Below are 26360 nucleotides of genomic sequence, written 5' to 3'. Positions count from 1 at the left end.
CCCTTGTGTCTGCTGGGAAGGAGGAGGTTCGGGGGAGCCAGGACATGGGGCTTCCTTGGGTGCTCAGTGCCCCCAGCCCCTGCCCATCCTGGGCCCAGCTCAGGAGACCCCTGAGGACAGCCATGTGGCCTCCCTGCAGAAGGTGCCATGCCGATGGGCCTGAGCCCTTCAGGCTGGGAGTCGGCCTCAGGAGAGAGGAACGTGCCTTTTTTTCCTTTTTACCATCAGTGCCAGGTGTGAGGCATCAGCCCACATAGGCCATGGGGTGAGGCTCAGGCCAGCCTTCTCACAGCCACGCGTGGGCCATTTCCCACACCATGCATTTAGCGATCTCAGAATAACAGTCCAGCACCTCACCTACACCGCAGCTACCGCAGGCCTTCTGTCCTGAGGGCATGTCCACTAGAGACGTGCTGTCAAGTTGCTAGGATTTAAATTCACTTGGAATAGTTCCTCTCTGTTTGTGACAAGAGGCCGTGAATATTTACATGGATTTGTTTCCTTCCATTTTCTGTTTCTAGGGTTTAATTTTTACCTTGACTTCTTTTTATAATCATGTGAAATATCTTCACGCTTCTAACGTCCAATACGACAAGCAGGTTGTACTTTAAGGAGTCTGGCTTCCCCGTTCCCTCCACCTGAGTCCCCGCTTCCCCCATGAGTAGTGGTTTGTCCTCCCAGTATTTTTCATTACGTGTTTTCTAATACGAGCAGGTACATGTATGTGCTTGTGTGTCCACACCTGATTACACTGGCAGGCCCCCGTCTTGGATGGGTGGCAGCACGCGACAGCTCTCCTCACCTTGCTTTTATCATTTGTGTGTCATGACGGCCACTCCGTGACACTGTAGGACGCGGTACTCCGCCACGTGAATGTACCGCATTTATGTAACTAGTTCTCCACTGATGGACAGTTGAGTTATGTCTAGTCCTTTGCTATTTCAGATAGTGCTGTCTTGAAGAGCCTTGTACGTGTCTCTTTATATTTTTGCCAATATGCCTTTAGGATAGATTTTGAGAGGGGATTGCTGGGTCAAAGGGCAAGTGCATATGTATTTACTGATATTTAAAAGAAATAGTTCTAGGCAGGAGGCCTACTGGCCCCTTGAACTGTGTTTTTCCTAATTCCTGTGCTCTGTTCTGCTGTATGACATAGCCAGGGTGGCGGGAGCGGGGGAGTCAGTGTGGGGCCTTTTATGAGCACAGGGACCCACCGCCAATAGCACGCAGTGCCTATAGGGGTGTGGACACCGGGCACTGGGCAGAAATGATACTGGACCTGGGTCTACGTGCAGGATGGAGATGGGGCTGGAACACAGGAGGGAACCTGCTTGGGTAGCTTGGTGGTTGGCACAGGAGGAGGAAATGGCTGCAGTTGAATAGGCCATGCACGCAGCAGGTCGGAGGCAGGGAGGGTCAGGAGGCTGGGAACTCGGGCTGGCATCCTGACGCGGTGGACAGAGCCCCAGGCCCTGCCATCACCTGCTGCATGGCCTTGGCCGGGAGGCTGCCATCTCTGGCTTCTGTGTCCCAATCCAGACTTGGAGAGGGTGAGACGGGGCTGGGGTGATAGCTGGTGGCTTTAGCTCTGATGTTGGGGGCCTTGAGGGCCCTGAGACAGCTCTGAGCCCCGGGCTGGGGCATTTTCCAGGGGGTTATCAGAGTCCACTTGCTGGAGGCGGAGAAGCTGGCCCAGAAGGACAGCTTCCTAGGGATCCGGGGCAAGTCAGACCCCTACGCCAAGGTGAGCATCGGCCTGCAGCATTTCCGGAGCAGGACCATCTACAAGAACCTGAACCCCACCTGGAACGAGGTGTTTGAGGTGAGGCTCTCCTGGCTGCTCTCGATGCACTTGGGGCTTCATTCTGGGTCGTGCTGGCCAAACGAGGGAGGGTCTCACCTTCCTGATCCTCACATGCTGAGGGGCAATGCCAGGCCAGAGGCGTGGGCCCTGCAGACAGATGGGTCTGTGTAACTCCTATCTCCCATGTCCACCAGGCCCCAGAGGCGGGTGTCTGCTGGAGGGCCGGCTTATAGACAGACTCAGCTTTGTTGGAAGTGTTCAAATCAAATCAAAGAACCTCAGGGGCAGTTCTGTCTGTCCTCTCAGTCTCCCCTGCCAGAGCCAGACACTGGGAGGCTGAAGTTCTTCCTGAAGTTCAGTCACCATCCCTACCTGCCGTACAAGGGGGAGGCCCCACCTGCTGAGTCCTCTGGAAGCTGCAAGCACGGGGCAGAGCACAGGGCAGCCACCGTCCCGAGCAGCCTCTGCCCCAGGCTGCCACAAGCGGCCCCTCATCCTCCTCTTCCCAGAGGAGAAGGCATCACTCCCTTCTTACAGGCGGGGTCCTCCAGGCACCGAGAAGGGCAGGAACCTGCCCGGGGCTCCGAGCTGCCAGGTGGCAGAGCTGAACTTGGCTCCGTGGGGGTCATGCCTGAGGTTGGCTTCACCAGACCTTGTGGCCTGCAGGTCAAGTCGCCTCTCTTTCCTTCCAGTTCATAGTGTATGAGGTCCCTGGGCAGGACCTGGAGGTGGACCTATACGACGAGGATCCTGACAGGGATGACTTCTTGGGCAGGTGAGGAGGAGGGCCGAGCTGGGCCTGGGGGCACAGGTACCCCTGCTCCCACCCCTCAGGGACCTGCGACCTCACTGGTTACTCTGCTGAGGTGACTGTGCCAGGCAACCGGCCCCATCATTCCGCATTGTTGCCACACCCCTCCTCCCCAGATGTCTCCCGAGTGCCCAGCCCTGGGCTCGGCCCTGGGGGTACAGAGAGGACCCCAGGGTCTGTGTACCATGGGCTCAGCTTTGTGTGCTGCTCATTACATGCCCAGAGTCCCCTTTGGGAGCAGTGGGCAGGGGCAGGGCTGGCATGGGCACCAGGCCCTGGGGCCAAGGCACCCTGTCTGCTCACTCAGGGGCGGAACACAGACCTCAGGGCCATGGAGTGTACAGGAAATAACTGGGGTTGGGGCTGGCTATCAGAACTCCAAATGTACATGGGTTTTGATCCTGCCGTCCCACCTCCAGGAATCTCCTGTAAAATAAAAGCGTTATACCTGAAATGTTGAGTGCAGACTTGCCTTTGGCAAAAGAAGCAGCTGGAAATAACATGTGTGCAGCTCAGAGGACATTGGTCGAATGTTTGAATAAATTTGTCATTGCCAAACCACCAGATACCCTGTAGCTTTTAAAAATGATGAGTAGGATCTATGTAAGTTGACCTTGAGGACATTCGTTATTTGTCTAGGCAAGTGGGGGAAGCGGTTGGGCTGACCTGAACAGTTGATTCATCTTTCCAGGGAGGGCGGTCATATACGTGTTGGCCTGTGTTCACGTGGAAGCGACAGCAGACTGCGCGCGAGTCGTCTCAGAGGCTGGGATTAATAGGCAGCAGAAAAGAGTTTTACCCAAATCTTCACATTCCTAAATTGTGCAGCTTGTTTCCATGAACATGTGATTTTTAAAAGTAGTAACAAAATGGGAGGGGCACAATCTGACAGCCCAAAAAATAACTTACCACCAGATGTTACTTATCATTTAAAATTTTCCATCCAAATGGAAGTAGTTGTGGTTTGTGTAGTGTTGCAGATTAGAAGTGTCTTGTGGTTCATGTTTTACATAACTGATTTCAAGTGTGTTTTAAGCTCAAGCACATTTCTAACAGTCACACAGAGTTAACCTCCCTTCTGGCTGTCAGGACCTTCCAGTTGGGCTTAGGTCGGGGTAGGTGGGAGACATGCTGTGAACGAGGGTGTTACTGCCTCTCACATATATGCCAACTAGACTTATTCCCTGGAGGGCATCTGGGGCAGTTTTGGAAATGGAGGGGCATTTGGAGTTGTTACAGTGACCGCAGGAGGTGGTGCCACTGGCATTTAGAGGGCACAGGACTGGGAAGCTAAATTCCTGCAACGCATGGGCAGTTTTGCACAATGAAGGATCATCCGAGCCAAAATGCCAGTAGCAGCGTCCCTGAGGAATCCAGAGCCAGTGTTTCCAGCAGCGTCTGTTTATTCCCCTCTGGAGATCAGAGCTGCCTGCCCCCTGGGTGGCACACCTGATGGGAGCAGCCTATGGTTAGACAGTCCTTCCTCTGAGCTCAGAGCAGTCTCCCATTCATTCCTTGGGATGAATAAGGTCCTGTCAGGAGGCCCCCCTCAGATATTTGAAAACAGATCCCAGAGTGGGCTCCATGCCCTCGGCTTCTGCCACCTCTGAGCCGAGCTGACCTCCCCCTCCCCGTGTCTTCCAGCCTGCAGATCTGCCTTGGGGACGTCATGACCAACAGAGTGGTGGATGAGGTAGGATTGGTGCCCGCAACTCCCTCCCTGTGTGCGGCGCTGTTTCCACCCCAAAGTGTAGCACTTCTGCCCTCCTGGTCCCTCTGCACCATCTGGGCTGGTTCACCTCCTTCCTGAAGCCTCTCTTAGGGCCCTACTGGGTCCCAGACCGAGCTGCCTGGAGAGTCAGCAGCGTCTCTGGCCCTTTTCCCAAGCTCCCCCATCCCCTCCCCGCAGTGGTTTCCCCTGAACGACACAACCAGCGGGCGGCTGCACCTGCAGCTCGAGTGGCTCTCCCTGATCGCAGACCCGGATGCTCTGACTGAGGTGAGCGTGGGGTGCTAGGGCTCCCTGGCAGAAAGGCGGAGGGGGTACTTGTGGCAGGACTGGGCCCTCTGTGAGCTGTGCGCATGGGGGCAGGGGGAGGGAGGGAGATGAAGCCCCCAGACCTTGCCCAGAGCCCTCTGGCCAGCCCCACCCTCTGGAGAGCGTGGGCACACAGGGCGGGTGGAATCCCTAAAAGCTGCCAGCCCAGTTCACAGGCAAGCCTACAGATCTTGACTTGAATCTGTCATGCTGTAGTTGCATTTTCAGCTTCAGCAAAGAGCTAGGTTGTGAGGGACAGTGTGGCCAGTTTGGAGTGCAAGGCTTCTCCAAAGCCAGCCTGCATCACCTGCTGCCGGGGGCACCTCGTGAGAGTCTGTCTGCTTGTAGGGCCACGGGAGCCTTTCCACTGCCATCCTCGTGGTCTTCTTGGAGAGTGCCTGCAACCTGCCGGTGAGTGGTGACACGGCCAGAGTGTCACACACACCTGGCCTTGGGCCCATCACTTTCAAACGTCCACATGTTGCTGATTTACCCTTTCTTCTCGTGCTGCAGAGAAACCCTTTCGACTACCTGAATGGCGAGTATCAAGCCAAAAAGCTCTCCAGATTTGCCAGGGTACGTGTGTGTGTGTGTGTGTGTGTGTGGCTGAAAACTCAAAAGAAAGTCACAGCTCCTTTTCCCCAGAGTAACCACTGCCCCGTGTCTTCTGGACGACACTGTGCACAAGGCGTAGGGATGATGAGAACTGCCATTTACCGAGTCTGCCGTGTGCCGGGCACTGGGCTTGGCAGCTCCTCCCCACACCCGTTATGCCTGAGTCCCATGACTGTGTGTCTGTTTTTATTGCCATTTGAAAATAGGACCCAGAAGTCTAAATGCCTGGGTCACACAGCTAAGGGGGACCTGGAACACGACTCCACCCTGTTGGTGTCCACAGCTCTAGGGAACAAGAGTCTGTGCTCAGCCAGGCCCAGCTCTGACCTCAGCTTGGAAGCTACCCCCAGGGTCAGCCCTGTCCAGGTGCTGCCACAGGAATGGCAGCCAGGGCCTGGGAGCACCAGGGGAGCCTTCTCTCAAAGGAAGCAGTTGGGTGGCCTCAGGTCCCACTGGCGCTCCTGGGGGCTGGGAGGCAGGGTCCCAGGCTGGCACTGAGGGTACCAGCTCCATTCTGTGGATTTGCCTCCTCACAGAATAGAGTCAGCAGAGACCCGTCTTCCTATGTGAAGCTGTCTGTAGGCAAGAAGACACACCTGAGCAAGGTAAGACAGCTTGGCATGGAGCCAAGGACTAAGGAAATGGGGGCCACCTTTTCAGGGACAAAAGCAGAAGAGAATTGGCTTGCACTGAATGCCTAGTCAGTGCCAGCACACATCCTAGGTACTTTATATTGTCTTCAAAATAACCTCTGACAGTCGGAGATCAGCGACTGGCCTAAGGGCACATGCTAGAAAGCAGCAGAACTAAGGTTCAAGCTCAGGCGTGGCTCCAAGCCTGTGTCCTTTCCACGGCCCCAGCAGCAGAAATCCGGCGGGCCTCCTCCCCCTGGAAGTGAGCTCTAACGCTGGTGTGATTTCAGCCCCTGTGAGACTTCCTGGCACAGCTCTCCTTGCTTTGAGGCTGGCCCGCCGGCCCTAGCGCCCCCCACGAGCTGCAGTGCACAGCGGTCTGTTCCTGGGCAGACACAGAGTAGGTTCCCAAAGACACCAGGTAGCCAGAGTGAGAGCAGACAGAGGGCACTGGTTTCCAGCTGTGCCCAACCTGACCCTTCAGTGATCTTTCCTTCTGCTGTCCCCAGACTTGTCCCCACAGCAAGGACCCTGTGTGGAGCCAGGTGTTCTCCTTCTTCGTGCACAACGTGGAGACTGAACAGCTGCATCTGAAGGTTTGCTTGAAGTTGGGCTCTTAGAACAGAGCTAAGAGGTGTCTGAGCCAGGAGGGGTGGAGAGCTTGAGCGGCTCCCCTGGCTATAAAGTCATACCCTTGTGTGTGGAAAAGGATGCTGAGGGCCCACAGCTTCATGAGGCTGGTGCCCAAGGTCATTGAGTAAGAGGCTGTGGAAGCACAAACCCTCAAGTCCCTTGGTGCTCCCTGCAAGAGTCTCTCTGGTTGTTACATGGCACCCAGTGTGGCCTGAGTTGGCACTTAGCTAGAACATTAATGATGATTTACTTCTTTAAAAAATATTTAACCTTCACAAAAGATCTGTGAAAGAGATAACTTCTTTACACATGAGCAAACAGAGGCTCAAATGATGACTCATCCAAGATGTCATGACCAACGAGCGGTAGAACCGGGGTATCAGGGGCCCTGAGCCCTGCCTGGATGTCCCATCAGGGAGCAGCACAGCTCATCGGTCCCTAAAGCCCTGATGGCCCCAGGCATTTGACAGACTTGCCTCATATAGATCAGTTATCTACAGAGTCACCCTCTTGCTCTGACTGCAGGCAGGGACCAGGCCTGACTCCATTCCCAGTTTCAGAACAGGACCAGAGGCCAGTAGAAGCACAGTATATCCTTACTGAAGTGAGCTCAGACTTGGTTGGTGCCCAGAGAGTGGCGGTGGTGAGGGTGGGGCTTGGTTATCCTCTTGTGTTATGACTGGCCCACTGCCCAGGTGCTTGATGATGACCAAGAATGTGCTCTCGGAGTGCTGGAGTTCCCACTGTGCCAGGTTCTTCACTGTGCAGACCTCACCCTCGAGCAGCGCTTTCAGCTGGACCACTCAGGCCTGGACAGCCTCATCTCCATGCGGCTGGTGCTTCGGGTAAACCTTTCCCCTCTTCCCCCAGGGGAGGCAGGGGGTGGACTGTCCCAGCACTAAGTACCTACACTGTGCTGGGAAGCAGCTCAGAGGTGATTCATGGTTTTCATCAATTCCAGAATATTGTCAGCTCTTGTCTCTTCAAATATTGCCTCTCTCAATCTTTAATCTCTCGTTGTTATGATGGACCTTCTCATCCTTTCCATGGCTTGACCTGACCTTCACATTCTCCATCTCTTCACCTCTTGGTGCTACATTCTAATTATCTCAGACCTGTCTTCCAGACCGCTCATTCTTTCTTTGGCTATGGCTAATCTGCTGTTTAACCTGTTCAGTGTTTATTTCAAAGGCTGTTTTTCATGTTTAACCTTATCCTTTCCAAATCTAAAATGTCTTTTTTTTTGTTGTATTTTATTATATTCTCCGTGTGTCTATTCCTTCTGTAATCATTTGAAAATGCTTATAATGTATGTCTGTTAATTCTGTTATCTGAAGATCTTGGGAGTTAAATTTTGATGTCTGTTTTATCTGATGCTTTCTCATGGTGACTCATTTATCCACTTGGTAACTTGTGTTGCAGACATCTGTTCACTGTTCCTTTATGGACTGGATTGAGGTTGTTCACTTCCAAGGAAGTTCTGCTTTGGCTGCAACCAAGCACCTCAGGGGCATTACAAACCTGGGTCCACTTTTAATTTGGGGTTTCAAGACCCCACAGGTTATAGAAGTATGAAAATTCACAGGAGACAGGTCTGTAAGGTGCCATTCTTATTCTCAGTTAAGACTTTATTTACCCCCAACCATCAGTCTTTGCTGGTGGGCAGAATGTTTATTTATTCTTCACTACTTTTTCACTGAAGACACACCACCTTCATGGGTCCTACATTGACCCAAGGCCTCTTCTAACCTCTTGGATTCCAGGGTTGATAAATGACTCTGAGAAAGTTAACGTTTATTTTTCAGTTCTCTTTTTTTTTCAGCTTAGTGTTGTTTTTTTTTTAACCTAGTGGTTTACTTGTGAATTTGGCTATGCATATAAAAGTATATTTGTTTCATTTTATCGAGCATTCCTAACATGAGGTTTTTCAGAATATTTTGACCACCATATTGCTGCAAATGGAAGTTCCTTGAAAGTGTCTTAATGATTGATGGAAAAAGAGGAAGGAGAAACACAATGGCTGAGGTTTGAAACCTTGGTGCTAGGAGCACAGGGTTGTGACTGGATAGGAAACACATTCTCGGGAAAGCAGTGGTGAATAAGATGACAGCCAGAAATGAGCATATCCAGAAGGCAGCTGGTGATACATGTGAAGGTTAAGGCGAGCGCAAGACTGTGGGGTGTAGGTCTAGAAGTCTTCTGAACAGAGGAAAAGTGCAGGAAAAGTGAGAATGGGCAGGGCTCCAGCAGCCATTATGACTATAGTGAGAGAAGGCGGCCAGGACTGAGTCTGCATGAAGACTAGTGAGGCAGGAGGAAGGGAAAAGACTGACAGTCTAGTCAGAGGGAGACAGAGGCCTGGAGAGGTTAAGGAAGATACGGTCTGGGGGTAAAAATCCATGGGATTGGGCAGTCAGGAAGAAACTGAGTTTTGAGAAAATTGTTCCTTCCAGAAAAGAGAAGGAACCATTTCCCAGAGGTGAAGGTGAGAGCAGAGGAGGAAGTAGAAGTGGCGGGCCAGCCCATAAACAACCCTGTCATCTGCTTGCAGTTCCTGCACGTGGAAGAACGAGAGAGGGGAAGCCCATACACTGGACCTGAAGCCCTCAAGAAAGGCCCTCTGTTCATTAAGAAGGTGGCCGCCAACCAGGGCCCCAGAGCCCCACCTCAGGGAGAGAGCCCTGCAGATTTGCCACGTCCCCCAGACCCTGTTTCTGATACCAAGGAAGCCTCCAAGAGCACCACAACCACCCCCAGTGCCACCACTGCTGCCACGAAGCCCACGCCTCAAGAGATGGGCCCAGAGCCCAAAGGCAAGGACAGTGCCAGAGGGGTCTGTGCGCCCGTGGGGGAGAAGAAGAGTATGGCCACCATCTTCCTGACTGTCCCAGGCCCCCACTCTCCAGGGCCCATCAAGTCACCCAGACCCATGAAATGCCCTGCCTCCCCATTCGCATGGCCGCCCAAGAGGCTGGCTCCCAGCATGTCCTCGCTCAACTCCCTGGCCTCTTCCTGCTTTGACCTGACAGATATCAGCCTCAACATTGAGTATGCACCTCTCTGCTTCATCTTTTCTAAAATCACCTGCATGAAAAGTACCTCCCTGGATGGAAAAGTAGATATGGACTTACTTTTCTGTGCAAGTTCTGATTTTTCACAAAATGGCTTCACGAGAGGCAGCATGGTGGAAGAGAAAGAACACAGGATGGGGAAGAAAGAGAGCGCATGTGTACCTGCCAAAAGTCTGGCGGGGCTCTAGCTACATACCAGCTGTAACGTACATGCTGGACTTTGGTTGCTAAGGTCCCTTCCTTACAGGCAGAAACATATCCTGAATTCTAAAGAGCTATACTGGGATGATAACGGAAAGTTTAGAATGTGGAATTATACAATCAGTGGCTGTTATTAAGTGTTTACTCTGGGCTTATCATATTATTTAATTCGATCTTTACAACAATTCTCCAAGACAGAACTCATTACCATAAAGGTTGAATAGCTCTCCCAAGGTTCCACAAGAAATTATGGTAGAAAGGCAGATCGGCTCCAGGGTTCGTGTTCTTCCTGCTGTGAAGTAGGATAATCACACACGAATGCTGGAGAGAACTGACTTCTGACTACAAGGAACCTCACTAAGGATTATTTTATTAACTCACATGGCTCCATGTTCCAAAAGCAGATATATATGCTGCTGTCGTGGGGGTGGTGGGAGAGGCCAGCACTTGTCATGGCAGAGAAGTGACAAGTCCTTTCTTTACAGAGGCGGGGATCTCAGGCAGCGAAGGCTGGGTGAGATTCAGCTCACGGTGCGCTACGTGTGTCTGCGGCGCTGTCTCAGCGTGCTCATCAACGGCTGCAGGTACAGGGCTGCCAGGGCCAGCACGGGTGGCCGGCAGCGTCAGGAAACCACGAATCCGGGTGGGGGTACTTGGAGCAATGGCAGGGGCAGGCAGCCCCAAAGTAGACAAGTCATGTATTTGGAAGGAATGAGGCTTGAAGCCCTGCATGCTGTGTAACCAGGTCCTCAATGGTTTTGACGGGCCCCAGAGCCCAGGGCTTTGCTCAGACCCACCCACTGCAACGCTGTCTTGTGGGGCGGGGAGCTAGGACACTTTCTTCCGTGAGACTCTTCAACTTCCTTTAGATGGAAAGTACTTGGCTCTACTCCAAACTTTATAAAAACACACGTTTTCAAAACCATGCATCTGTTTGACCTGTAAATTCTTTTGTTTTTTTGGTCATCTAGACTATAGGGCATATTCATCCTCAAGGCCATCTAAAGCTTTACGGCTAGGAAAGCTTTCTCCAAATGAGTATTTTAAGTATTTCACAACCAGGGTCCTTTTTTCTTTAATGTCTTTGAAACCAAACCAGAAACCTGACACCCTGTACCAGCAGTGGAGCTGATCCCTACGTCCGTGTCTACTTGTTGCCAGAAAGGAGATGGGCAAGTCGTAAGAAGACCTCAGTGAAGCGGAAGACCCTGGAGCCCCTGTTTGATGAGACGTAAGTGGCCCAGCTGGCCTGCGTAGAGTGCTTCAGCCGTCCCTGTTTGCCGAGCACCTCTCGTGTGCCCGGCCACCTGCCAGGTGCCAGGAAGGGCTGGGGCTGAACAAGACAACATGGTCTGTGCCTTCATGAAGCTTCTATACGTCAGTGGGAGAAAAGGAGTGCCAGGGAAGTTTAGCAAAACAGCCACCCACTTTTCTTGCCCATAGGGGCTAAAGCTTTCCTGAGTATGAAATATTCCATACCCTTTCTCTTTAAATGAAACCCTTTGGCAGTAAAAGGATTTGAACCTGGTCAAATAGGCTTCCTTTCAATCAAAACTAAACATACCTTGATCTTAAGGACCTAAAACTTCCTCCAAAGCTCCAAGCTCTTTGGCCTGTCTTCCCTCCTGCAGCAAAGTAGGTGGCAGGTGAAAGATACCCTCCCCTAGTTTGTCCACCCATGTCCTTGGGGACAAAACTGGTAGACAGAATCTAATCACGTTTCTTGCTTTTGATAGGTCTGTGGGGGCAAGTCTTATCCTAAATACTCTTATTTTTGATTTCAAGTTGACCACAAGGTATAGAAGTCAGAATCTTATCACTGTTCCCTTCTGCTGTGGGATCCTGAGAACATTTCTAGCTAGCCTAGGAAGATATACCTAAGCAATGTTGATTTCCTCTTATCTTGGTCCATAACTACTCATTTTAAAAAGACTGAGTCCTTTTTGGGCCATATCGAAAAATATGTTTCTTCAAGAACTGCACTTTGCATTCTTCAATATCTAGATTGAGGGAGAGAGAATTTATTCATTCAATACTTACTGAACACTTTATGCCAGGCACCATCATATATTCTCAAGTGAAAGACTTTGCCTTCAAAAAGAACTCTGACATAATTGTAAAAGGATGTCAGAATTGCTCTGTGGGAACATAGGAGGTTGACTTTTGTGACAAACCTAATCTGTTAGTAATTCTCTCAAAATTCTAACAGCAAGATAAGCCTGGGTTATCTGAAAACTTGTCAACCTCCACCCTAAATAAACCTAGAAGTAAGGAGTCCAGAGGCCTCTTGTTAGGTACATGACACATACCACATATAAATAATTAAAATCCAGAGTTAAAGAGGGAATCTTAAAAGCAGCAAGAGAAAAACAACTAGTTCCATATAAGAGAATGCCCCCTCCCCCATAAGACTATCAGCAGAAACTTTGCAGGCCAAAATGCAGTGGCACTTTACATATTCAAAGTGCTGAAAGAAAAAAGCTTCCAACCTAAAATACTCTACTGGGCAGTTACCATTCAGAATTGAAGGGAGAGTTTTCCAGACCCGCAAAAATTAAGGGAGTTCATCACCGCTAAACCAGCCTACTGGAAATTTAAGCTGAAAAAGGATGTTAGTTTAATAACAAGAAAACATACAAAAGTATAAATCTCACTGGTAGAGGTAAATGGTAAAGGTAATGGGATTAATCACTTACAAAGCTGGTATGAAGGTTAAAAAACAAAAGTAGTAAAAAAAAAAAAAACTTTAACTACAGTAATTAAGGGATACATAAGATAAAAAGATGTAAAATGTGACATCAAAAACATAAAATATGGGGGTCGGGTGAGAATGAAAGTGTAGAGCTTTAGAATCCATTCAAACTTAAGTTGTTATCACTTAAAATAGACTGTTATTAGAGAACAACTTATAACTACAAAGCAAAAACCTTTAGTGGGTACATAAAAGATAAAATAAGTATATACCTATCAGTAATTACTTTAAAGGTAAATGGACTAAATTCTCCAATTAAAAGATACAGAGTGACTAAGTGGATTCCAAAAAACAAGACCCATGTATATGCTGCCCACCAGAGACTCACCTGAGATCTAAAGACACAGACTGAAAGTGGAAGAATGGAAAAAGATATTCTATGCAAATGAAAACCAAAAGAAAGCCAGGATATAACTATACTTATATCAGACAAAACAGACTTTAAAACAAAGGCTGTAATAAGAGACAAACAAGGGCATTACATAATGATGAAAGGGTCAATCCAACAAGAGGATACAATATTTGTAAATATTTTATGCACCCAACGTAAGAGCACCTAGTATATAAAGCAAATATTCATAGACCTAAAGGGAGATGTAGACAGCAATACAACAAAGTAGGGGACTTCAGTACCCTACTTTCATCAGTGGATAGATCATCCAGACATATTCAATAAGGAAACTAGCTGTATATGATATATTAAATCCATCTGGTATAACAACTATGTATAGAACATTCCATCCCAAAACAGAACACACATTTTCAAGTACACATAGAGCATTCTCTAGGATAGATCATATGTTAGGCTACCGCAAACAAGTCTTAATAAATTTAAGAAGTTGAAATCTTATCAAGAAATCAAAAAGATACATCTATCAAAATGCATCAAATTGTACACCTGAAATATGTGTAGTTTACTGTACAGAAATTATACAATAAAGCTTAAAAAATAAAAAAACACCTGAGACAAAATGGAAATGTAACATATCAAAAATTATGGGATGCAGCAAAAGCAGTTCTAAGAAGGAAGTTCATAGCAATAAACATGTACATCAATAAGCAAAACAAAATAATCTCAAATAAAAAACCTAACTTAACACTTCATGGAACTAGAAAAAGTAGAGCAAAGTCCAAAGTTAACAGTAAATAAAGTAAATAAAGATCACAATGGAAAGAGGCTAAAAAGAAAATTAAAGAAATAAGAATCCAAAAGAAGAAGTAAAACTCACTATTTGAAGATGATGCTTTATATAGAGAATCCTAAATATGCCACCAAAAAACTATTAGAACTAATAATGAATTCAGTAAAATTGCAGGGTACAAAACTAATATACAGAAATCCACTGCATTTCTATATGCTAACAACAAACTATCATAAAGAGAAATTAAGAAAATAATCTCATTTACAATTGCATCAAAAAGAATAAAAGATCTAGGAATAAATCTAAGGAGGTAAAAGACCTGTACCTGAAAACATTACAAGACACTGATAAAAGAAATTGAAGACACAAATGGAAAAATATACCACGCTCATGAACTAGAAGAATTAATCATGTTAAAATGTCCATACTACCCAAAGCAATCTACAGATTGAATGCAATCAAAATTCCAATGGCATTTTTCACAGAAATAAAACAATCCTAAAATTTGTATAGAACCACAGAAGAACCAAAGCAATCATGAGAAAGATGAACAAAACCAGAGGCATCATGCTCCCTAATTTCAAACTCTGTTATAAAACTATAAGAAAAAAAAAAAAAAAACCCCAGCATGTACTGGCATAAAAACAGAAACAGATGGGGGTGGAGGGTGGGTACAGCTCAGTGGTAGAGTGTATTCCTAACATGCACAAGGTCCTGGATTCAATCCCTACTACCTCCATTAAAAAAAAAAAAAAAAACCTAATTAGCTACCCTCCCCCCAAAAAACCAGATACAGATCAATGGGGGGTGTATTTGTACAGATACAGAAATAAATTCATGCATGTGTGTCAGATTAATTTACAGCAAAGGAGCCTAGAATGTATAATGGGGGAAAAGACAGTCTCTTCAATAAATGGTGTTGGGAAAACTGGACAGCCACCTGCAAAAGAGTGAGACTCAACCACTATCTTATACCATACACAAAAACTAACTCAAAATGGACTAAAGACTGATAAAAGAAATTGAAGAAGACACAAATAGAAAGATATACCAGTAAGAGCTAAAACCATAAAACTCTTCTAAGAAAACATAGGTAAGTTAAGCACCGTGACATCAGTCTTGACTCCAGATGTGACACCTAAAGCAAAGGCAACTAAACCAAAAATAAACAAGTGGGACTAAATTAAAGTAAAAGGCTTCTGCACAGCAAAGGAAACCAAAAGCAAACCAAAAGCAAAATGAAAAGGCAACCTACTGAATGGAAGAAAATGCAAATCATGTATCTGATGAGTGGTTAATAACTAAAACCTATAAAGAACTCACTCAAGTCAGCAAAAATCAAACAATTTGATTAAAAAATGGGCAGAGGATCTGAATGGACATTTTTTTTAAAGAAGACATACAGATGGTCAACAGGTACATGAAAAGATGCTCAACGTCATTAACCATCAGAGAAATGCAAATCAAAACCACAATGAGATATCACCTCACACCTACTAGAAAGATTATTGTCAAAAAGACAACAAATAACAAGTGTTGGCGAGGATGTGGAGAAAAGAGAATCCTTCTGCACTGTTGGTGGGAGTGTAAATTGGTGCAGCCACTATGGAAAACAGTATGGCGTTTCCTCAAAAAATTAAAAATAGAACTACCATACCATGCAGCAATTCTACTGTGGGTGTTTATCAAAATATAATACTATTTCAAAAAGATAAATGCATCCCCATGTTCACTGTGGCATTATTTATGATAGCTAAGACATGGAAACAACCTAAATGTCCATCCATGAAGGAATGGGTTAAAAAAAAAGTACATATATACCATAGAATATTAGTCAGCCATGAAAAAGAATGAAATCTTCCTATTTGCAACAACTTGGATAGACTTTGAGGGCATTATGCTAAGCAAAATAAGTTAGGTAGAAAAAAATAATTACTTATGATCTCACTTATATGTGGAATCTAAAAATACTAAAAACCAACCAAACAAAAAAACACAAGCTTGTGGATAAAGAGAACAGACTGGTGGTTGCCAGAGGTGGGAGTAGGGTGTGTGTGAAATAGGTGACTTGGATCAATAGGTGCAAATTTCCAGTTATAAAATGAGTAATTCATGGGAATATAACATACAGCATGGTGACCATAGTTGATACTGTATTACACATTTGAAAGTAGTAGGAGAGTAGATTTTGAAAATTCTTGTCACACAAAAAAAATTTTGTAACTATGTATGGTAATAGATGTTAACTGGACTCATTGTGGAGATCATTTCACAGGATACACAAATATCGCATCATTATTGTACACATGGAACTAATATAATGCTAAGTCACTTATATTTCAACTAACAAAATTAAAAGACTTTAAAAAATAGAAATAAGGAGTCCAGAGGCTTCCTGTGAGTACATGATAAAGCCTGTACAGTAAGATTCCTCTGCTTTATTCCACAAGCAGAAGTGGGATGAGGCCACTATTTCCATGCAATTCCAGCCAACCTAACTATTCAGCATCCTAGCCCTTATCTGGTCAGAAAAAAACAACTTAGAAAGGGGTTGAGGTGGTCCTTTGAAGCAGGCACAGTTCAGAGACAGAAGGGGCAGCTGAAAGAGTGACAATCAGGGTAGAGTCAGAGAAGGAAAGGTGTGAACCCCAAAGCACAGCAGTCCAAGGGACCTCTCAGAGAGGCAGTGGCCTCTTGACACTTGCAGGGTTTGTGAACAACACAGGACAGGGACTGTCTGCAGCAGGGATGCCCTGAGTGTCTGCTGAGTCGGTGCTGTTCTAGATGCTCCTCTCAATAGTCTCTGTCTTCTGCTTTAAAGGTAGGAAAATGGATGAAACACTTTAGATTTTCAACAAAATGATTAAAATATATAAATCTCACTTCTTGACTTGTTGCTTCTTAAAGATTTGAATTTTTTGTTCCCATGGAGGAAGTAAAGAAGAGGTCACTAGATGTCGCAGTGAAAAACAGCAGGCCGCTGGGCTCCCACAGAAGGAAAGAGCTAGGAAAAGTAAGTACAAGAGGGACTCCCGGTACTTTCCCTCCTGGTAGCTAACTGGACTTCACTGGTGGAACACACTCTTGCAGAAATTCTGATGGGTCATTATCAGAAGTGACTTCAAAGAAGGTATAGCCAGCCTCATTCGGAGGTTTTTTTGTTATATGTAATTTTAAAAAAATATTTTAAAATATTCTTGAAAGTAATGTATATAAATTAATATGATAAACCCTATTTTAAGAAACTCAAGAATATCGAAATTCATCATTACACAAGTATTTGAACCTCGACTAGGGTTTAACTATTGATTTGATAAATACAGCATTGTGTGAAGCTTGGGTCTCATTATGACAAAATTTTTGCAGTGACTGGGATTTTACTTAAGGTAGAAGTAGAGGAAACATAATCCTCAGGAAGATGCCAAAGAGACAAAAAAAATGACCTTTGTACACTCTGTAGTTGTTATATTTTAATAAACACCTTCTTACACATTTTCTAAAACCCACTTCTCATTTTCACAGTGAGGCAACTACTGTGTCTTGCTTAAAATTCTGAATCAGTTAATGAGTAAAGGCAAGTTATTCTCTCTAAAATATACATAAATACCCGAGGTACAACTACGAGCAGCAGTTCACCTCTTCCCAGGGCACTGGGGCAGGGCCAATACTGTCCTTCTGGAGAGGTTTCCATACTGAAAGCCAAGGAAAAAGAGCTCCTGCTCAAAACCCAACGGGGCCCTTTTTATGGTCAATATGTTTCCTTTTGGTGCAATTTTTGGGAAGGGAACTGACTATTTGTGTTTGTTTAGGTACTGATTGACTTATCAAAAGAAGATCTGATTAGGGGCTTCTCACAATGGTAAGTGAGCCTTTCATTTTATCACATTAATCTGCTACTCAAGTAAGACACTGTCTCAGATAGTTGCCGTTTTCTCTCTCCAAAGTTCTTATCTTTTCAGTACATTTCAGAGCCTTTGTTTATCGAGGAGGGAGACAGATTATTACCTTTACTTAAGGCTTCCTGACTGCAGATTTCAGTTACCTACAGGACCTCTGCAAGCTCTAGTCTTAACCCCAGCTGGCCAGCTTACAGAGAGATGGGTTCTGCTGGTCCTACAGAAGCCCAGGCAGGACTAGGCCACTTTGTCCTCATGCTGCCACAACAGGCTCTCAATATTAACTCAGATCCAATCACATCTCTCTTACAGGTATGAGCTGACACCAGATGGACAGCCCAGAAGTTGATGATGAGCAACATTTATTACCTTTATATTAAAATGTGTACATATGTGTATTTTGTAATTTAAATCAGGACAGCCATTTGAAAATACATTTATATATATACATTCTTGTATGCAGTTTAACTGCATGACAAGATAGTATTAGGAAGAGATAAACACATGAAAGGCATCTCTTGGTTGGATTTAATTGTTTAAATCCAGAAAGAAATGGGGTATTAGTGCCTAATAAACTACCAGCACCTCAGTGGTGAATTTTCGCTTTTGGTAATTACAGTCAGTCTGACTTAGGACTTGCCTGAATGTATGCACCAAAAGGGTTCCTGTCTCCAGACACAGGGGGAGGGAGGTCTGTTCCTGGAGCAGCTACCATTATTCCCGAGTAGTGACTGACCAAGGGAGGAGGCTTCTTTTATGAGACTAAATGGGGACTCACCGCAAAGTGCCAAGAGCTAATGATACCTAAGCCCTTCTGGTACATCTCTGCCTGGAGATTTATTCCTGTATCTGATTTGGAACTAAAATGTAGTTTCCTGATGGCAACAATGTTGTAGTGATATACCTAAATACCTTAAACTAAGCATTCCAGGATGGGATGGCCTGGGACCCAGCAGGTGGCATTATTTCCATAGGAAAATATAAGCTGAATTCCAAACCCAGGTCTCCTGTCTGCACTCCCAGGGCAGAGCACTGGAGACTGCTGCCCAGTGTCGGTGCCAAAGAGAAAAGGGCTTTCTCTCTCTCTCCCAGACGGGTTTGGGGATTCTTTGCCACTTTTCCAAGAGACAGCTGGTTTTCCTAAATAACACTTTAACAACAACAAAATATGTAAATTGTATATTTAAACAAGTGCCTCTCTTGCATTTCAGACTTTATAAAACCAAATATTCTGGTTTTCTCTGACGTTCCTAGAGGTGTTGTCAAGGTCACATCCTCTTTTCTCTTACCCACTCAGGCAACATCCCTACCATCAGTTTCCTCTCCGTACCACAGCCTTCACTGCCGCTTTTCTGAACAAAATTTTTGTCATGTTACTCGCACTTACAAATTATCTATTTTCTACAAAACTAAAGCCCACTCCTTAATTTGTGTTTCAGACGTAACATAACCAGGTCTCCAGTTTTTTGCTACTTTATTTATGTGTAGATGCTCTATTCCAGAGAAGTTCAAATATATCCTGCCCCCTAAGCCTACTCACTTCTTAGAGGCCTATCTCAAACCCACCTCCTCCTGTTCCTGGAGCAGCTGCCAGTATTCCTGGGCAGTGACTCCATTAATCCAGTCCACAGTGAGAGGGCCTCTCCTACACCCTACCTATAGCATCTACTATCAACATTGTGCATTCTTCATTTTAACAGTTCCCTGCATTATAGTATTAATTTTTGAAAATGTTTATTAGGTATGTATTAAGGTCACATGCTTAAGAAACGACTTATTGTGTTTGGTATTTAATGTTTGTTTACTCTACAACTGAACATAAGCTACTTGAACTGATTTTCACCCCCATCATCCAAGACTATGCTAAGTACGTGACAGATGTGTAATAAAATTTGTTTCTGCTGAGATTTATATTTTGAGTGACAAATTCTCATAATAAAATGGGGCAACTAATGCCTGTCCTGTCTACCTCACATGGCATTGTAATGTTCACTAAACAGACAAGTGTCCTACAAATGGTAACGTATCAGAATATAAGGGACCGTATCATAAATCAGGTCCTGAATATTAGCAACCCTAAAACAACTACTGAGAAAGACAACAGACAAGTGAAAATCTATCCTTTCTCTTCCACAGAGACAACCTAGTTAAACTACGAACAACATTTATTTTAAACACGGTTAACTGAAAACTAACACAGGTAAAGTTCCTGGTAATGACCAAAGAGAAAATCTACAGCAGGGTGTAGGAGTTGAAGAGGTGTTTAGATGTTGAAGAGAACCAGAATTTTCGCATACATCAGGAAAGGAGGCAAGGCTACTGTGTAAGGGACAAGAAGCCTGAAGTTCTGTCATCAGAACGCATCTTGGCTGCCAATGAGGACAAGAAATTGGCTGTCAGCAATGATGGTAACAATCAGTTAATCTCTCCTATAGGAAAATAGGGTCTGAAGTTACACACAATTGAAACCCCCACACCTTAAAACTATAGTGAAAACTGGTTGAGAACTTGGAACTATCTGAAGCCCTGACAGTCAACCACAGAACTGGACCTTAGGGTTGCCATTCCCATCTAGGGCACATGTATGTCCACTGCAGCAGATAATTCCCACTAAAGGGAGGGTCACAGGCAAACAATTCTTGTTTTAAATTCTTCCTGTTAGGCAACCTGTGCAGTGCAGTTCCCACCTCCTGACTGGATCCTAACTGATAACTGATAAAGTATACATTAAAAAATTTATGATAAAATTTTGCACAGCAAAGGACTAAGGATACCATCAGCAAAACGAAGACAACCTACAGAATGGGAGAAAATATTTGCAAATGATGTGACCGACAAGAGACTAATTTCCAAACTATACAAACAGCTCATACACCTTAATATCAAAACATACAAGCAACCCAATCAAAAAATGGGCAGAAGACCTAAATGGACATCTCTCGAAAGAAGACATCCAAATAGCCAACAAGCACATGAAAATATGCTCAATATCACTAATTGTTAGAGAATATGCAAATCAAAACTATAATGAGATATTACCTCACACCAGTCAGAATGGCCATCATTAAGTCTTCAAACAATAAATGCTAGAGAGGGTGTGGAGAAAAAGGAACTCTCCTACACTGTTGGTGGGAAGGTAAACTGGTGCAGCCACTATGGAGTTTCCTTAAAAAACTAAAAACAAACTTACCATATGAGCCAGCAATCCCACTCCTGGGCATATATCCAGAGAAAAATAGAATTCAAAAAGACACATGCACCCCAATGTACATAGCAGCACTATTTACAATAGCCAAGACATGGAAACAACCCAAGTGTCCATCAACAGATGACTGGAATACTACTCAGCCATGAAAAAGAACAAAATAGTGCCATTTGCAGCAACATGGATGGACCTGGAGATCACCGTTCTAAGTGAAGCCAGAAAGAAGAATGCCATATGATATTGCTTATACGTGGAATCTTAATAGAAGGACACAAATGAACATATCTACAAAACAAACAGACTCACAGACATAGAGAACAAACGTATGGTTACCAGGGGCTAAAGGGGGTGGGAAGGGATAAATTGGGAATTCGAATATCGGGGAGTGATGGAAATGTTAGCTATCTTGATTGTGGTAGTGGTTTCATTGGTGTATACATCTATCAAAATTCATCAAAGGGTACATCTGAAATATATGTAGTTTACTGTACAGGAACCATACCACAATAAAGATGTCTAAAAATTTTTTGACATAACCAATAAAATAGAACAACAACAGAAAAATCAACAGAGCTGAAATATAAAACTTCCAAATCAGTAGTGAAGAAAGGGTAATAAAGAGACAACCCCACTCAAAATATAGGGAAGAAAAAAAGCAGCATAGAAAAATATGATAAAATGCAAAAGATGATCAAAAGACCTCTAAATATATCTGCAATTACAGTAAACCCACTACTGAAACCCATGTCAAATTCCATGAAAATAAAGTATAGCTACATGCTATTTATAGATGTTTACTTCAAACACACAGAGGTGTTGAAAATAAAAGGATGAAAAAGATAGACCCAAGACACTTTAGATTTCTGTTTACATTAATGGTAGCAAACATTATATCTAATGGTGGAAACATTAAAAGATTTCCTTCTGAAATGTGGAACAAGAAAAGGCTGTTTCCTATCACCACTTCTACTCAGCACTGTATTGTGCGTGTGTAGTAAGGCAAGAAAAAACAGGTATATCTGACCAAAACTGTTGTTATGTACAGACAATATGATCATGAACATAAAAATCCAAAATAATTTAAAGGTAAACTACTAGAGTTAATCAGAGAGTTTTTTTTAGCAAGGTTGCTAAATACAAAGTAAATATTTAAAAATCAACTGTGGTTCTCTGTTCCTACAACAGAAAGTGAAATTTTAAAAAGATAATTTATGAATGTATAAAAGATCAAATACTATGAACACATCCAACAACAATCCCTATATGAAAATTATGAAACTTTATTAAGAAATGTTAAAGTAAACCTAACCAAGTGGAGAGTGATGACATATCTGGAGTTTGAAGACCCAACATTACAGATGCTGATTTCCTCCACTGATCCTATGTTTAAAGAAAACCAAATAAAAATCCCAATAAGTTGTACATGTGTCTATCACTTGATAAGCAGATTCAATATAAATAGAAATACAAAGGGTAGGAAGCCTTCAAATGGATAACAGCTTATTTTAAAGTTAAAATAATGAAGACGGGGGGTACTAGTGCAGAGAGAGACAACTGGTCCAAAGGACTAGAAAAGGGTCTGGTAATAGACACACTCACACATAGGTAACCGAATTATGGCAGAGGTAGCACTATGAGTAGAGGGGAAATGAGAGATTTTTCAAAAATGGTGCTGAGACAACTGAGTATCCATAATGAAAAATATAAAATGGTCCTTTACTCATACCACTTTAAAAAACAAAACAAAACTCCAGGTATATGAGACTAAGTGAACGGCAAAACCATACAGCTGTAAGATAATATAGGAGAATAACTGACAACTTGTGACTAGAGAAAAATTTCATAAGACACAAAGAGCACTAACTAGAATCTCTACACCTCTAACTCTATTGTCTATATTAAAATTAAGTTCTTCAGTCCATAAAAAGAAAGTAGAGGAAAATGGAAAGAGGACAAAGAAGACAACATCTGCAACACATGGCTCATGTCCCACATATATAAATAACTTATAAATCAATAAGACAGTTCAATAGAAAAATGAACAAAAGACATAAGCACTTCAAAAAAAGAAATACAAATGGCCAACAAAGGAGAGATGTTTAACTTCATTAGTAATCAGGGAAATAAACATTAAAGCCACACTAATACACTACACTGCAAAAAATTTAAAAATCTGACTTACCAAAAACTGGTCAGGATGTAGACAATTGGGAACTCTCATATATTAATGGTGGGAGTATAAACTGGTAAATCACTCTGGAAAAAAGTTTGGCATTGTCTTCTAAAGTTGAAATACATATTGTTTGTCAAAGTTGCCACATTATAAATCCCCAGAGGTTCCCTTCACATCCTTTATCTATAGAAATGGTACCACCTCCACTTGTTCAGGACACAGCCTCTGTGACTGTATACAGACGTGTTTTCCTCTAGGACACAGCAATTTTACTTCTTGGATATTGATTCCAGAAAACCTGCACAGAGGTGTACAAGGATGCACATACAAGAATGTTCACAGCAGTCATTCAAAACAGCCAAGAACTAGAAACAACCCAAATGTCAATCCCCAGTAGAACAGACAAATGAATTATGGAACATTCATAGAGGAATACTAGGCACCAATGAAAGTAAATGATCTGGACCTACACACAACAACATGGATGAACATAATACTGAACAAAAGAAGAAAAATTTATAAGAATATGAACAAAATGATGCCATTTTTATAAAGTTCAAAAACAGGCAAAACTCAGCTACCTTGGTTTAGGCATACAGACAAAAGTGGCAAAATGATTTAAAAAAATAAGTAAGTGATTAACGTAAGTCAGGCTAATGGCTACCTCTTGAGAGAAGGCACATATGGTGTGTGGGAGAGGCTGCTGGAGTGCTGGCAATGTTCTAATTTTTGGTTGTTGCATGGGTGTCCACTTTATTATCATTCATTACACTTGACATTTATGGTTTTTACCACATTGAGCATATGTGTTACATTCTGTAATAAAAAGGATTCATGAAATAAATGAAAAAGAGAAGTAAAAATATCTGGCAACTATTAATTAAAAGAAAGGACAAAATTGCATTCAAGCTGAGAAGCATAAATAGTAATAAAGAGAGAGATTAATCTAGAAGATATTATCAACTATGAATTTACTTATAAGTACTTAAAAATAGGCCCAAAATATAAAAAATAAAATTCCACAAGTCCACAGAGATTTCAGTGTCTCCCATAAAGTAACAAATCAATCAGGCAAAAAAATGATAGAAATAAAGTAGATTTAAACAATACAATAGCACTATATATACTTTTTTTTAAAGCACATGTGGAAAATGGGGAAATTCATCACATATAAAGAAGCCACAAAGATTCCGACAAATTGCAAAGTTGCCCAAGGAAGGCTCAGCCTAGTAAGAGAATATGACTCATTATTTGTGAGGAATACAAATAAGTCACTGAGGACACCTCTGTTTGGAAATTCTTTACAAAAATTTTATTTAATATCTCATGCCCTTATAAAAAGTATTATTACATCAAGACAGCAAAAAAGATTTTTTTATGAGAGACTTCTATCCACTCATCTATTTTATCCCATAATTCATTCCCTACCCTAACACAATAAAACAATTTTTTCCTTCTTCCTTTTCTTCCTCCTGATCTGAAAGGGCAAGTGTTATGAGGGATATCTTAATAGAATGTGCCACTTCCTTGCCAGGAAAGCAATTGCTTCCTGCTGGCTGGACTTAAGAGAGACACTGGCATTCCTTGTTCCAGAATCAAAAAGGTCACTGAACTCTAAACTTAAATGCAACCTCTCTATTACTTGCACTATCTCTCCCTGGGTTTCTCTCTTACACACTGTACTTTAAAACAATCTTAAATGTTAAGCACTCAAGAATTGCTTAAGAAATGATTAAAGGATCTAAAGTTAACTTCCTACTTAAACTTAGCAACTGTTTTCTATACAAGAATCTCAAAGTTAATAATTTTATGGTTGGAGGACCCAATACAAAGAAGGGGGTAAATTCCGAGAGTAAATACATTTTATAACCCTTATCTCAAAGTAAGATCCTACAAAATACTTAAAATGTTAAGAATGCAATTTACACAGTAAAAATGATTTGATTTGTTTTCAGTATGAAAGTATTTTTAATTTCCTTACTGCAGGTACAATGGCATCCAAGTCATCAATTTCTGTAACAGAAAAACAAGAATAATGAAAGAAGAGCTTTATCCAGTGTTAGGCTCAGATGAAATGAGAATCTCTATGCAAAAGCAAACCTCGAACACAAAGGCAACAACACTAGTCTTTCATCCATATGAAATTTTTCTCTGACAGTGGTGATAATATCACTGATTCAGACACAGATGCTTCACAGGGCAGCTCTTTGTCAAAGCTACCACATACCTACAAAAGCATCCTGACTCTGATATTAACCTCAGTAGCAGTGTGCTCTTATTAATAGTTCTTACTAGCCACATTTTTGTTATTATGTTACTGCCTCTTTAAATCTGTATAATTACACAGGTGAGCCTCCATGGCGAAACCCCAGGTAGAGGCTGTCTCTCTCCTGGCTCCCCATCTGAGGATTTAGGGATTTCTTCTCTTGGAACACAGTCCTATCCTAATTCTCTGAGAAAGATTTCTCATTAGTAGGATCGCTCTTAGGTCTACCTTTTAGGATGAACCCTATCTCCCTAAATAAAGATACGCGGTGTCTCAGCACAGACCTCTGATGCGGTGCATCACAGAGCTTCGCCTGGTCCAGTGTACCAGACATGTCAGGTTCTTCTCTGCCAGGTTCTTTCTGAATTTGACTTCTCTTCCTAAGACTATCTTCTTCCAACCAGCCTAAGTTGGAATTCACTGTCTGAAAGTTCCTGGTCACTGAGGAAGGAAGGCCCTTTCTCTCGTTATTCTTAGACTCCAGCTCTACTTAAGGTAAGTCCCAGTGGCAGGTTCTCTAGATTTTCACCACTTTTTTTCTAGATTTTGCTGAGCCACTGTTCATAAACTCACTTCCTTTATATTAAACATGCTTCCTTGGATTCCACCTCTCTACTTCCATGTTTAGCTGGATTTGGCTGTTCTTCCTTTAGCCCAAACACGTGACCCATGCTGTTTATGCTCCTGACTTCAGTCAGAATTCTTGTCTGAATCCACTTACAAAGCACCAAGATATTGGGAAGGAGAAAATAAAAGCAAACCTACAACAGAGTTTGGTTCACACCTTACACTGTGGTAAGGTAAAAGATCAAGTTATTATTCCCTGGCCCTCATTCTGAAATCACAACTGCTATCTCACCAAATGAAAAGAAGGAGGATCTCAGCTGATAGAATTTTCTCAGCTAATCATGCCACTTACATGAGAAAAAAAGTCCTTCTCCATACCTGATATTCAGTACACCACCACTCTAATTCTAGACTCTTAATATGACATCTAGTAATAATAAAAAGTCATGTTTACCAAAACAGACTTAACCTTCCCAATGTTAAATACAGTATTTACTCCAGAATTTCAACTGTGACTAATACACAGAGTTCATCTGCATCAGATCCCACCTGCA

The 26360-nt window shown here is 43.3% G+C and overlaps 2 protein-coding genes across 10 annotated transcripts in view; one reads left to right on the top strand and one right to left on the bottom strand.

Annotated features, from left to right (window-relative positions):
• ESYT3 (extended synaptotagmin 3) overlaps window positions 1-19500 on the top strand; it is a 47953-nt gene extending 28453 nt beyond the window's left edge. The window contains exons 9-23 of one of the 2 annotated variants that reach the window (XM_010952291.3): window positions 1652-1822; window positions 2497-2579; window positions 4260-4308; window positions 4525-4614; window positions 5002-5064; window positions 5167-5229; window positions 5805-5873; window positions 6410-6496; window positions 7229-7378; window positions 9085-9581; window positions 10291-10389; window positions 10905-11036; window positions 16607-16712; window positions 17509-17558; window positions 17908-19500. In XM_010952291.3, the coding sequence (XP_010950593.2) occupies window positions 1652-1822; window positions 2497-2579; window positions 4260-4308; window positions 4525-4614; window positions 5002-5064; window positions 5167-5229; window positions 5805-5873; window positions 6410-6496; window positions 7229-7378; window positions 9085-9581; window positions 10291-10389; window positions 10905-11036; window positions 16607-16712; window positions 17509-17558; window positions 17908-17944 (1746 nt within the window). In that variant the 3' untranslated portion in view covers window positions 17945-19500. Of the gene's footprint in view, window positions 1-1651; window positions 1823-2496; window positions 2580-4259; window positions 4309-4524; window positions 4615-5001; window positions 5065-5166; window positions 5230-5804; window positions 5874-6409; window positions 6497-7228; window positions 7379-9084; window positions 9582-10290; window positions 10574-10904; window positions 11037-16606; window positions 16713-17508; window positions 17559-17907 lie in introns of those variants that run through there. The other variant, XM_074370643.1, reaches the window with a different exon arrangement.
• A 4762-nt stretch (window positions 19501-24262) lies between these two features.
• CEP70 (centrosomal protein 70) overlaps window positions 24263-26360 on the bottom strand; it is a 61103-nt gene continuing 59005 nt past the window's right edge. For 7 of the 8 annotated variants that reach the window (XM_045514727.2, XM_045514723.2, XM_010952287.3 and 4 more), the window contains one exon: window positions 24263-24986. In XM_045514727.2, coding sequence (XP_045370683.1) covers window positions 24925-24986 — 62 coding nt within the window. In that variant the 3' untranslated portion in view covers window positions 24263-24924. The remainder of the gene's footprint in view (window positions 24987-26360) is intronic. The other variant, XR_012509272.1, reaches the window with a different exon arrangement.

Source organism: Camelus bactrianus, chromosome 1 (genome assembly GCF_048773025.1).
Source record: "Camelus bactrianus isolate YW-2024 breed Bactrian camel chromosome 1, ASM4877302v1, whole genome shotgun sequence".
NCBI lineage: Eukaryota > Metazoa > Chordata > Mammalia > Artiodactyla > Camelidae > Camelus > Camelus bactrianus.
Note: the sequence above shows the minus strand (reverse complement) of the source record. Positions and strands in the feature narration are given on the sequence as shown.